A 14,376-nucleotide genomic window follows, 5' to 3' on the forward strand; every position below is an offset into this window, starting at 1 on the left:
TGCCATCCTGAGTAGTTAATTATAGAAAAAATACAGCTGCTACCATCCTGTAAAATTAATTGGAAAATACAGCTACTGCCATCCTGTGTAGTTGATTAGAACATACAAATGCGGCTACTGCCATCCTGTGTAGTTCATTAGAAAATACAAATGCGGCTACTGCCATCTTGTAGAGTTCATTAGAAAATACAAATGCAGCTACTGCCAGCTTGTAGAGTTAATTAGAAAATGTAGATGCAGCTACTGCCATCCTGTGAAGTTTATTAGAAAATACAAATACAGCTACTGCCATTGTGTATAGTCAATTAGAAAATACAAATGCAGCTACTGCCATCTTGTTGAGTTATTTAGAAAATGTAAATGCAGCTACTGCCATCCTGTGTAGTTAATTAGAAATAAATACAGCTACTACCATCGTGTAAATTGAATTAGAAAATACAGCTACTGCCATCCTGTGTAGTTGATTAGAACATACAAATACAGCTACTGCCATCCTGTGTAGTTAATTAGAAAATACAAATGCGGCTACTGCCATCTTGTAGAGTTCATTAGAAAATATAAATACAGCTACTGCCATCTTGTAGAGTTCATTAGAAAATACAAATGCGGCTACTGCCATCTTGTAGAGTTCATTAGAAAATATAAATACAGCTACTGCCATCTTGTAGAGTTCATTAGAAAATACAAATGCAGCTACTGCCATCTTGTAGAGTTAATTAGAAAATGTAGATGCAGCTTCTGCCATCTTGTAGAGTTAATTAGAAAATACAAATACAGCTACTGCCATTGTGTATAGTCAATTAGAAAATACAAATGCAGCTACTGCCATCTTGTTGAGTTATTTAGAAAATGTAAATGCAGCTACTGCCATCCTGTGTAGTTAATTAGAAAAAAATACAGCTGCTACCATCGTGTAAATTGAATTAGAAAATACAGCTACTGCCATCCTGTGTAGTTGATAAGAACATACAAATACAGCTATTGCCATCCTGTGTAGTTGATAAGAAAATACAAATGCGGCTACTGCCATCTTGTAGAGTTCATTAGAAAATATAAATACAGCTACTGCCATCATGTATAGTCAATTAGAAAATACAAATGCAGCTACTGCCATCTTGTAGAGTTCATTAGAAAATACAAATGCAGCTACTGCCATCCTGTGTAGTTAATTAGAAAAAAAATACAGCTACTACCATCCTGTAAATTGAATTAGAAAATACAGCTACTGCCATCCTGTGAAGTTTATTAGAAAATACAAATGCAGCTACTGCCATCTTGTAGAGTTAATTAGAAAATGTAGATGCAGCTACTGCCATCCTGGGAAGTTTATTAGAAAATACAAATGCAGCTACTGCCATCGTGTATAGTCAATTAGAAAATACAAATGCAGCTACTGCCATCTTGTTGAGTTATTTAGAAAATGTAAATGCAGCTACAGCCATCCTGTGTAGTTAGAAAAAAATACAGCTACTACCATCCTTTAAATTTAATTAGAAAATACAGCTACTGCCATCCTGTGTAGTTGATAAGAACATACAAGTACAACTATTGCCATCCTGTGTAGTTCATTAGAAAATACAAATGCGGCTACTGCCATCTTGTAGAGTTCATTAGAAAATATAAATACAGCTACTGCCATCTTGTAGAGTTCATTAGAAAATACAAATGCAGCTACTGCCATCTTGTAGAGTTAATTAGAAAATGTAGATGCAGCTACTGCCATCCTGTGAAGTTTATTAGAAAATACAAATACAGCTACTGCCATTGTGTATAGTCAATTAGAAAATACAAATGCAGCTACTGCCATCTTGTTGAGTTATTTAGAAAATGTAAATGCAGCTACTGCCATCCTGTGTAGTTAATTAGAAAAAAATACAGCTACTACCATCGTGTAAATTGAATTAGAAAATACAGCTACTGCCATCCTGTGTAGTTGATAAGAACATACAAGTACAACTATTGCCATCCTGTGTAGTTCATTAGAAAATACAAATGCGGCTACTGCCATCTTGTAGAGTTCATTAGAAAATATAAATACAGCTACTGCCATCTTGTAGAGTTCATTAGAAAATACAAATGCAGCTACTGCCATCTTGTAGAGTTAATTAGAAAATGTAGATGCAGCTTCTGCCATCTTGTAGAGTTAATTAGAAAATACAAATACAGCTACTGCCATTGTGTATAGTCAATTAGAAAATACAAATGCAGCTACTGCCATCTTGTTGAGTTATTTAGAAAATGTAAATGCAGCTACTGCCATCCTGTGTAGTTAATTAGAAAAAAATACAGCTACTACCATCGTGTAAATTGAATTAGAAAATACAGCTACTGCCATCCTGTGTAGTTGATAAGAACATACAAGTACAACTATTGCCATCCTGTGTAGTTCATTAGAAAATACAAATGCGGCTACTGCCATCTTGTAGAGTTCATTAGAAAATATAAATACAGCTACTGCCATCTTGTAGAGTTCATTAGAAAATACAAATGCAGCTACTGCCAGCTTGTAGAGTTAATTAGAAAATGTAGATGCAGCTACTGCCATCCTGTGAAGTTTATTAGAAAATACAAATACAGCTACTGCCATTGTGTATAGTCAATTAGAAAATACAAATGCAGCTACTGCCATCTTGTTGAGTTATTTAGAAAATGTAAATGCAGCTACTGCCATCCTGTGTAGTTAATTAGAAAAAAATACAGCTACTACCATCGTGTAAATTGAATTAGAAAATACAGCTACTGCCATCCTGTGTAGTTGATAAGAACATACAAGTACAACTATTGCCATCCTGTGTAGTTCATTAGAAAATACAAATGCGGCTACTGCCATCTTGTAGAGTTCATTAGAAAATATAAATACAGCTACTGCCATCTTGTAGAGTTCATTAGAAAATACAAATGCAGCTACTGCCATTGTGTATAGTCAATTAGAAAATACAAATGCAGCTACTGCCATCTTGTAGAGTTAATTAGAAAATGTAGATGCAGCTACTGCCATCCTGTGAAGTTTATTAGAAAATACAAATACAGCTACTGCCATTGTGTATAGTCAATTAGAAAATACAAATGCAGCTACTGCCATCTTGTTGAGTTATTTAGAAAATGTAAATGCAGCTACTGCCATCTTGTGTAGTTAATTAGAAAAAAATACAGCTACTACCATTCTGTAAAATTAATTAGAAAATACAGCTACTGCCATCCTGTGTAGTTGATTAGAACATACAAATACAGCTACTGCCATCCTGTGTAGTTCATCAGAAAATACAAATGCGGCTACTGCCATCTTGTAGAGTTCATTAGAAAATATAAATACAGCTACTGCCATCATGTATAGTCAATTAGAAAATACAAATGCAGCTACTGCCATCTTGTAGAGTTCATTAGAAAATACAAATGCAGCTACTGCCATCCTGTGTAGTTAATTAGAAAAAAAATACAGCTACTACCATCCTGTAAATTGAATTAGAAAATACAGCTACTGCCATCCTGTGAAGTTTATTAGAAAATACAAATGCAGCTACTGCCATCTTGTAGAGTTAATTAGAAAATGTAGATGCAGCTACTGCCATCCTGGGAAGTTTATTAGAAAATACAAATGCAGCTACTGCCATCGTGTATAGTCAATTAGAAAATACAAATGCAGCTACTGCCATCTTGTTGAGTTATTTAGAAAATGTAAATGCAGCTACAGCCATCCTGTGTAGTTAGAAAAAAATACAGCTACTACCATCCTTTAAATTTAATTAGAAAATACAGCTACTGCCATCCTGTGTAGTTGATTAGAACATACAAATACAGCTACTGCTATCCTGTGTAGTTCATTAGAAAATACAAATGCGGCTACTGCCATCTTGTAGAGTTCATTAGAAAATATAAATACAGCTACTGCCATCATGTATAGTTCATTAGAAAATATAAATACAGCTACTGCCATCTTGTAGAGTTCATTAGAAAATACAAATGCAGCTACTGCCATCTTGTAGAGTTCATTAGAAAATATAAATACAGCTACTGCCATCTTGTAGAGTTCATTAGAAAATATAAATACAGCTACTGCCATCATGTATAGTTAATTAGAAACTACAAATGCAGCTACTGCCATCTTGTTGAGTTATTTAGAAAATGTAAATGCAGCTACTGCCATCCTGTGTAGTTAATTAGAAAAAAATACAGCTACTACCATCTTGTAAATTGAATTAGAAAATACAGCTACTGCCATCCTGTGTAGTTGATAAGAACATACAAATACAGCTATTGCCATCCTGTGTAGTTCATTAGAAAATACAAATGCGTCTACTGCCATCTTGTAGAGTTCATTAGAAAATATAAATACAGCTACTGCCATCTTGTAGAGTTCATTAGAAAATATAAATACAGCTACTGCCATCATGTATAGTTCATTAGAAAATATAAATACAGCTACTGCCATCATGTATAGTTAATTAGAAACTACAAATGCAGCTACTGCCATCTTATTGAGTTATTTAGAAAATGTAAATGCAGCTACTGCCATCCTGTGTAGTTAATTAGAAAAAAAATACAGCTACTACCATCCTGTAAATTGAATTAGAAAATACAGCTACTGCCATTCTGTGTAGTTGATAAGAACATACAAATACATCTATTGCCATCCTGTGTAGTTCATTAGAAAATACAAATGCGGCTACTGCCATCTTGTAGAGTTCATTAGAAAATATAAATACAGCTACTGCCATCCTGTGAAGTTTATTAGAAAATACAAATGCAGCTACTGCCATCTTGTAGAGTTAATTAGAAAATGTAGATGCAGCTACTGCCATCCTGGGAAGTTCATTAGAAAATACAAATGCAGCTACTGCCATCTTGTAGAGTTAATTAGAAAATGTAGATGCAGCTACTGCCATCCTGGGAAGTTTATTAGAAAATACAAATGCAGCTACTGCCATCGTGTATAGTCAATTAGAAAATACAAATGAAGCTACTGCCATCTTGTTGAGTTATTTAGAAAATGTAAATGCAGCTACTGCCACCCTGTGTAGTTAGAAAAAAATACAGCTACTACCATCCTTTAAATTTAATTAGAAAATACAGCTACTGCCATCCTGTGTAGTTGATTAGAACATACAATACAGCTATTGCCATCCTGTGTAGTTCATTAGAAAATACAAATGCGGCTACTGCCATCTTGTAGAGTTCATTAGAAAATGTAAATACAGCTACTGCCATCATGTATAGTTCATTAGAAAATATAAATACAGCTACTTCCATCTTGTAGAGTTCATTAGAAAATGTAGATGCAGCTACTGCCATCCTGTGAAGTTTATTAGAAAATACAAACACAGCTACTGCCATCATGTAGAGTTATTTAGAAAATACAAATGCAGCTACTGCCATCTTGTAGAGTTATTTAGAAAATGTAAATGCAGCTACAGCCATCCTGTGTAGTTCATTAGAAAATAATACAGCTACAGCCATCCTGTGTAGTTCATTAGAAAATACAAATGCGGTAGAAAATGGATGGATGGATGGATTTAAAAAAATGTAATGCAGCTACTTTAGAGTTATTTAAAAATAGCAATATCAGGAGATTGCCTACAGCCACAGCTGTTCTTATTATTGGTGCTAATCCCTGACTTGGGCTGGTATTTGCCACTAGGAGACTGCAGTTGACTAAAGAGATACATGAATTGGTAACAATGTGAACTGACTAGCCTGTACACCATCTCAGGAGGGACAGGCTTTAAAAGTCTTGAATCTTCCCAGGATCCTTGAAGCGGCACGATGCTCCCATGTGACAGACGCTGGCTTCACTGTGCTGGCCAGGGTGAGGTGTCCCGTGTGTCCTCCTCCCTTTTCCTCCTCCTCACCTTCTGTCTTTCCCCCTGACAGAACTGCCACGAGCTGGAAAAAATGGACTTGGAAGAATGTATTTTGGTAAGTCATGAATATTTGAGGCTGAAGCTGCCGGCGTGTCCTTGAGTGCGCGTGTCCTCTCCCAGGTGACCGACCACACCCTGGTCCAGCTGTCCATCCACTGTCCTCGCCTGCAGGCATTGGTACACGTCCCCAAGTCCTCCACTCGTGCTTTGCTTCCTTCTGCCGCCCTCACTGTGCCTCGTCCTCTGCGCAGTCCCTGTCTCACTGCGAGCTCATCACGGACGACGGCATCCGCGCGCTGAGCGCCAGCGCCTGTGGCCAGGAGCGCCTCACGGTGGTGGAGCTGGACAACTGCCCCCTCATCACTGACGGGACCCTGGAACACTTGAAGAGCTGCCACCGGCTGGAGCGCATCGAGCTCTACGACTGCCAGCAGGTCACCCGGGCCGGCATCAAGCGCATCCGGGTCAGTGGTGTGGTGTGGTGTGGTGTGGCCTTCATTTGCCCAAAGTCTTCCTTGGACACACGCTGTCAAGTGGGACTAACTTGTGTGCACTAATGGCCTTTCTCAATAGCAATGCACACTAATGGTTGTACATTAATAATGGTATACAATAATAGTGCACACTAATAGTTGTACATTAATAATGGTGTACAATAATAGTGCACACTAATAGTTGTACATTAATATTAGTGCATAATAATAGTTGTACATGAATAATAGTTGTACATTAATAATGGTGTACAATAATAGTGCACATTAATAGTTGTACATTAATAATGGTGTACAATAATAGTGCACACTAATAGTTGTACATTAATAATGGTGTACAATAATAGTGCACACTAATAGTTGTACATTAATATTAGTGCATAATAATAGTTGTACATTAATAATGGTGTACAATAATAGTGCCCACTAACAGTTGTACATTAATATTAGTGCATAATAATAGTTGTACATGAATAATAGTGCACACTAATAGTTGTACATTAATAATGGTGTACAATAATAGTGCACACTAATAGTTGTACATTAATAATGGTGTACAATAATAGTGCACACTAATAGTTGTACATTAATATTAGTGCATAATAATAGTTGTACATGAATAATAGTTGTACATTAATAATGGTGTACAATAATAGTGCACACTAATAGTTGTACATTAATATTAGTGCATAATAATAGTTGTACATGAATAATAGTTGTACATTAATAATGGTGTACAATAATAGTGCACATTAATAGTTGTACATTAATAATGGTGTACAATAATAGTGCACACTAATAGTTGTACATTAATAATGGTGTACAATAATAGTGCATACTAATAGTTGTACATTAATATTAGTGCATAATAATAGTTGTACATGAATAATAGTTGTACATTAATAATGGTGTACAATAATAGTGCACACTAATAGTTGTACATTAATAATGGTGTACAATAATAGTGCACACTAATAGTTGTACATTAATAATGGTGTACAATAATAGTGCACACTAATAGTTGTACATTAATAATGGTGTACAATAATAGTGCACACTAATAGTTGTACATTAATATTAGTGCATAATAATAGTTGTACATGAATAATAGTTGTACATTAATAATGGTGTACAATAATAGTGCCCACTAACAGTTGTACATTAATAATGGTGTACAATAATAGTGCACACTAATAGTTGTACATTAATATTAGTGCATAATAATAGTTGTACATGAATAATAGTTGTACATTAATAATGGTGTACAATAATAGTGCCCACTAACAGTTGTACATTAATATTAGTGCATAATAATAGTTGTACATGAATAATAGTGCACACTAATAGTTGTACATTAATAGTGCACACTAATAGTTGTACATTAATATTAGTGCATAATAATAGTTGTACATGAATAATAGTTGTACATTAATAATGGTGTACAATAATAGTGCCCACTAACAGTTGTACATTAATATTAGTGCATAATAATAGTTGTACATGAATAATAGTGTACAATAATAGCATATCTCAATAACACTGCACAATAATAGTTGTACATTAATAATAGTTATACATTAATAATGTTGTACACTAACAGTTGTACACTAACAGTTGTACACTAATAATAGTTATACATTAATAATGTTGTACACTAACAGTTGTACATCAATATTAGTGCTCAATATTAGTTATACATGAATAATAGTGTACAATAATAGTGGTTCTCAATAATAGTGCACACTAATAGTTGTAGTTGTACAATAATAATAATGTACATTGATAATATTGTAAATTAATAGTAGTGTACATTAGTACTTGTACATTAATATTAGTGCATAATAATAGTTGCACATTAATATTAGTGCATAATAATAGTTGTACATGAATAATAGTGCATAATATTAGTATACATTAATAATAGTGCACAATAATAGCGTTTCTCAATGATAGTGCACAATAATAGTTATACATGAATAATGTTGTACACTAATAGTTGTACATTAATATTAGTGCACAATATTAGTTATACATTAATAATAGTGTACAATAATAGTGTTTCACAATAATAATGCACACTAATAGTTGTACATTAACAGCAGCTGTACATTATCAATAGTTGTACATTGATAATAATGTACATTGAAAATAGTGTACACTTCTCTTTTGTAAAGTAAATCTGAACAGCCGATATGGGCATCTACATCTGCTATATGATTTGCCCGAGAAGCTGGGCAGGACATTATAAAAAAATAAAAAAAATAAAAAATAAAAATAAATAAATAGTGTACATTAATAATAATGTGCATTAATAGTTGTACATTAATAATAGTTGTACATTAATAATAGTTGTACATTAATAATAGTGAACATTAATAGTTGTACATTAATAATAGTACACATTAATAGTTGTACATTAATAGTGTACATTAATAGTGTACATTAATAGTTGTACATTAATAATAGTACACATTAATAGTTGTACATTAATAGTGTACATTAATAGTGTACATTAATAGTTGTACATTAATAAAAGTGCACATAATAGTTGTACATTAATAATAGCGCACACAATAGTTCTACATTAATAATAGTGCACATTAATAGTGTTTCTCAATAATAATGTACATTAATAGTTGTACATTAATAATAGTGCACAATAATAGTTGTACATTAAAAACTGTTGTACATTAATAATAGTGCACAATAATAGTTGTACATTAATAATAGCACACACAATAGTTGTACATTAATAATAGTGCACATTAATAGTGTTTCTCAATAATAGTGTACATTCATAGTTGTACATTAATAATAGTGCACAATAATAGTTGTACATTAATAATAGTGCACAATAATAGTTGTACATTAATAATGGTTGTATATTATTGATAGTGTACATAAATAGTTGTACATTAATAATAGTGCACATTAATAGTTGTACATTAATATTAGTGCATAATAATAGTTGTACATTAATATTAGTGCATAATAATAGTTGTACATGAAAAATAGTGCACAATATTAGTATACATTAATAATAGTGCACAATAATAGTGCACAATAATAGCGTTTCTCAATGATAGTGCCCAATAATAGTTGTACATTAATATTAGTGCACAATAATAGTTATACATTAATAATGTTGTACACTAATAGTTGTACATTAATATTAGTGCACAATATTAGTTATACATTAATAATAGTGTACAATAATAGTGTTTCTCAATAATAGTGCACACTAATTGTTGCACATTAACAATAGTTGTACATTTATAATAATGTACATTAATAATAGTGTACATTAATAATAATGTGCATTAATAGTTGTGCATTAATAATAGTTGTACATTAATAATAGTGTACATTAATAGTGTTTCTCAATAATAGTGCATGCTAATAGTTGTACATTAACAATAGTTGTACATTTATAATAATGTACATTAATAATAGTGTACATTAATAATAATGTGCATTAATAGTTGTACATTAATAATAGTTGTACATTAATAATAGTGTACATTAATATTTGTACATTAATAATAGTGCACAATAATAGTTGTACATTAATAATGGTTGTACATGAGTAATAGTGCACAATAATAGTTGTACATTAATAGTGGTTGTACATTAGTAATAGTGCACAATAATAGTTGTACATTAATAGTGGTTGTACATTAGTAATAGTGCACAATAATAGTTGTACATTAATAATTGTGCACACAAAAGTTGTACATTAATAATAGTGCACATTAATAGTGTTTCTCAATAATAGTGTACATTAATAGTTGTACATTAATAATAGTGTACAATAATAGTTGTACATTAATAATAGTGCACAATAATAGTTGTACATTAATAATGGTTCTATATTATTGATAGTGTACATTAATAGTTGTACATTAATAATAGTGCACATTAATAGTTGTACATTAATAATAGTGTACATTAATAGTGCACATTAATAGTTGTACATTAATAATAGTGTACATTAAAAGTTGTACATTAATAATAGTGCACAATAATAGTTGTACATTAACAATGGTTGTACATTAATAATAGTGCACAATAACAGTTGTACATTAATAATGGTTGTATATTATTGATAGTGTACATTAATAGTTGTACATTAATAATAGTGCACATTAATAGTTGTACATTAATAATAGTGCACAATAATAGTTGTACATTAATAATAGTGCACAATAATATTTGTACATTAATAATAGTGCACAATAATAGTTGTACATTAATAATAGTGCACAATAATAGTTGTACATTAATAATAGTGCACAATTATATTTGTACATTAATAATAGTGCACAATAATAGTTGTACATTAATAATGGTTGTACATTAATAATAGTGCACATTAATAGTTGTACATTAATAATAGTGCACAATAATAGTTGTACATTAGTGGTTGTATATTATTGATAGTGTACATTAATAATAGTGCGCATTAATAGTTGTACATTAGTGGTTGTATATTATTGATAGTGTACATTAATAGTTGTACATTAATAGTGCACAATAATAGTTGTACATCAGTGGTTGTATATTATTGATAGTGTACATTAATAGTTGTACATTAATAATAGTGCACAATAATAGTTGTACATTAGTGGTTGTATATTATTGATAGTGTACATTAGTAGTTGTACATTAATAATAGTGCACATTAATAGTTGTACATTAGTGGTTGTATATTATTGATAGTGTACATTCATAGTTGTACATTAATAATAGTGCACAATAATAGTTGTAAATTAGTGGTTGTATATTATTGATAGTGTACATTAATAGTTGTACATTAATAATAGTGCACAATAATAGTTGTACATTAGTGGTTGTATATTATTGATAGTGTACATTAATAGTTGTACATTAATAATAGTGCACATTAATAGTTGTACATTACTGGTTGTATATTATTGATAGTGTACATTCATAGTTGTACATTAATAATAGTGCACAATAATAGTTGTACATTAGTGGTTGTATATTATTGATAGTGTACATTAATAGTTGTACATTAATAATAGTGCACATTAATAGTTGTACATTAATAGTTGTACATTAATAATAGTGCACAATAATAGTTGTACATTAATAGTGGTTGTATATTATTGATAGTGTACATCAATAGTTGTACATTAATAATAGTGCACATTAATAGTTGTACATTGATAATAGTGCACATTAATAGTTGTACATTAATAATAGTGCACAATAATAGTTGTACATTAGTGGTTGTATATTATTGATAGTGTACATTAATAGTTGTACATTAGTTGTTGTATGTTATTGATAGTGTACATTAATAGTTGTACATTAATAATAGTGCACATTAATAGTTGTACATTAATAATAGTGCAGACACATTTGTTTCTCTCCATGTGGCAACCCCGAGTCCAAATATTTGCTAACCTGTGCGCCTTGAAAAGGTGACTTCCCAAACGGCCGCCCGTGGGATGTTTATGGACACTGAGAAATTGACGAGTCCTCTTCCTCGGGTGGGTCAGTGTTAATGGCTGTCTTTTGCCGTGGCAGGCCCATCTTCCAGAGATCAAGGTCCACGCCTACTTTGCCCCGGTCACGCCCCCTCCCTCGGTGCACGGCGGCGGCCAGCGTCTGTGCCGCTGCTGCATCATCCTCTGACAGTGGAGGGCCAGGGGGGGCCACCTGTGCCTGCAGGTGCTGCTGCTCTGAAAGGAAAGGAGGGGGCTGGACCCGACTCGACCACAGGTCATCACACGGACATATCGCCACTGCGGGGGCTCCACGACGCGCCCCTTTTTCCTCCCTCCCCCCCCCCCGTCAGCTCACCAGCGTGGAGGGACAACAAGGACGGACGGACTCTGGCTTCCTCATCTACATTCGGACAAAAAAAAAAAAAGGCTTCTCTCGGCCGGACTGCAGCGCCGCGTCTCAAAGTAAAAGTAGACTTTTTTCTCTTCTGGGACGGCGATGGCGTGAGCCATCTCTCCACTCGTCCTGCTTCAGCCAATAGGCACGCAGCGTGGACGAGATCCAGACGCCTTCTAGAGCTGCTGTGTGGCGTGCAAGGTAACAGGAAGTAGACAAAGGGGCCATGTGACATAAGTGTTAGGGGTGGGACTCTTTGGGCACCGAACCATTCCATCCGATTCCGAATTCTGCGGTGACGATTCCATTCAACACGATTCTTGCAATGTATGATTGGCTATAATAATGATAATGAAACTTTTTTAAAACAGGTTACAAGTTAAAAAAAACAAAAAACTTCTTGTTGCATGGAGAAGGCCTGAACACATATTTTTAAATATATATTTATATATGCACAGATATGTACTATATATACATATATATATATATATATCAGTGGCGTGCGGTGAGGTTCATGTCAGGTGAGGCACTGACTTCATCACAGTCAGATTTACAAACATATGAACCCTAAAGAGTATCTTATTCACCATTTGATTGGCAGCAGTTAACGGGTTATGTTTAAAAGCTCATACCAGCATTCTTCCCTGCTTGGCACTCAGCATCAAGGGTTGGAATTGGGGGTTAAATCACCAAAAATGTATTCCCAGGCACGGCGCCGCTGCTGCCCACTGCTCCCCTCACCTCCCAGGGGGTGAACAAGGGGATGGGTCAAATGCAGAGTACAAATTTCACCACACCTAGTGTGTGTGTGTGACAATCATTGGTACTTTAACCTAACCTTAACTTTACACTTACAAACTGTAGCACACAATAAAGCACATTTAATTAAAAAAACGTTATTATGGTCTTACCTTTACTTATAAATGCGGGAGCGTTGTTAATGAATGAAATATGAAATCCGCGCTGCATTCTGCAGGTGTACCTAATGTTGTGTCCCCGTTCACGGCTCCTCCGGCGCGCCGCGCGAGCATTGTTGTTTTTGCACTTTTTGGCTTCTTGTTAAGTGACTTTTTTTGGGGTGGATTCGGTTTTGCACGTGGAGGGTTTGGGTGTGGGCTTTGGTTGGTGTGGCGCTCCCGTCGGGCGATGCATTCTGCGGCGGGAGTGTTAACCGGCACCAGGAGGCGGGGTTATGAGACGAGCCTCACACAGTGTGTCTTGGCAGCAGTTTTATGATCGCTCAGCACTAAAAATACGTTCCACACATACAGTTGTTGACAAAATACACTGTACATTATATACCTCAGCTAACTAAACTATGGAAATGTATAATATAATTCATATAGCAATACACTCTCACTGCACAGCAGGCCAGCAGTTAGCCGAGTCATTGCGCACAATCCATGTTGAGGGCGAGGCACAACGCAGTGACGTGCCTCAACTGGCTGCTGATCACCGCACCGTCTCTTCTCAGTATTTGAACGGCAAATGTGAAAATAAAAATAAAAATAATCTAAAACTGGTGAAGTTAAATGGAAAATAACTTTAGTATAATCACTGGATACATATAACAATTTAATGTTTTTTTTTTTCTTTTTACTTTTTTTTTCTTTCCATGATGGCAGGTGAGGCCGTGCCTCCCCTGCCTCTAGTGACTGCACGCCACTGATATGTATGTATATATGTATGCATATATATATATGTATGTATATATGTATGTATATATATATATGTATGTATATATGTATGTATATATATATGTATATATATGTATGTATGTATATATTTATACAGTATATGTATGTATGTATATATGTATGTATATATATGTATGTGTATATATATCTACATGTATGTATACATCTATATGTATGTATATATGTATGTATATATGTATGTGTATATATATCTACATGTATGTATACATCTATATGTATTTATATATATACTGTATATATCTATATGTATGTATATATCTATATATATCTACATGTATGTATACATCTATATGTATTTATATATATACTGTATATATCTATATGTATGTATATATATATATATATATATATATATATATATATATATATTTGTGTGTGTATGTATTTATTATAGATTTTTGAAAATTGATAATGAATTTAGAATCGGGGTGAATAAGAATC

The 14,376-nt window shown here is 33.4% G+C and overlaps 1 protein-coding gene across 2 annotated transcripts in view; it reads left to right on the plus strand.

Moving 5' to 3' along the window:
* The window catches only part of fbxl2 (F-box and leucine-rich repeat protein 2), a 56,972-nt gene extending 43,093 nt beyond the window's left edge, over window positions 1–13,879 (plus strand). For both annotated transcript variants that reach the window (XM_062047289.1, XM_062047291.1), the window contains exons 10-14: window positions 5,743–5,803; window positions 5,869–5,913; window positions 5,979–6,035; window positions 6,110–6,322; window positions 11,903–13,879. In XM_062047289.1, the coding sequence (XP_061903273.1) occupies window positions 5,743–5,803; window positions 5,869–5,913; window positions 5,979–6,035; window positions 6,110–6,322; window positions 11,903–12,010 (484 nt within the window). In that variant the 3' untranslated portion in view covers window positions 12,011–13,879. The remainder of the gene's footprint in view (window positions 1–5,742; window positions 5,804–5,868; window positions 5,914–5,978; window positions 6,036–6,109; window positions 6,323–11,902) is intronic.
* Window positions 13,880–14,376: the final 497 nt, after the last annotated feature.

This window comes from Entelurus aequoreus, linkage group LG05, assembly GCF_033978785.1.
Source record: "Entelurus aequoreus isolate RoL-2023_Sb linkage group LG05, RoL_Eaeq_v1.1, whole genome shotgun sequence".
NCBI lineage: Eukaryota > Metazoa > Chordata > Actinopteri > Syngnathiformes > Syngnathidae > Entelurus > Entelurus aequoreus.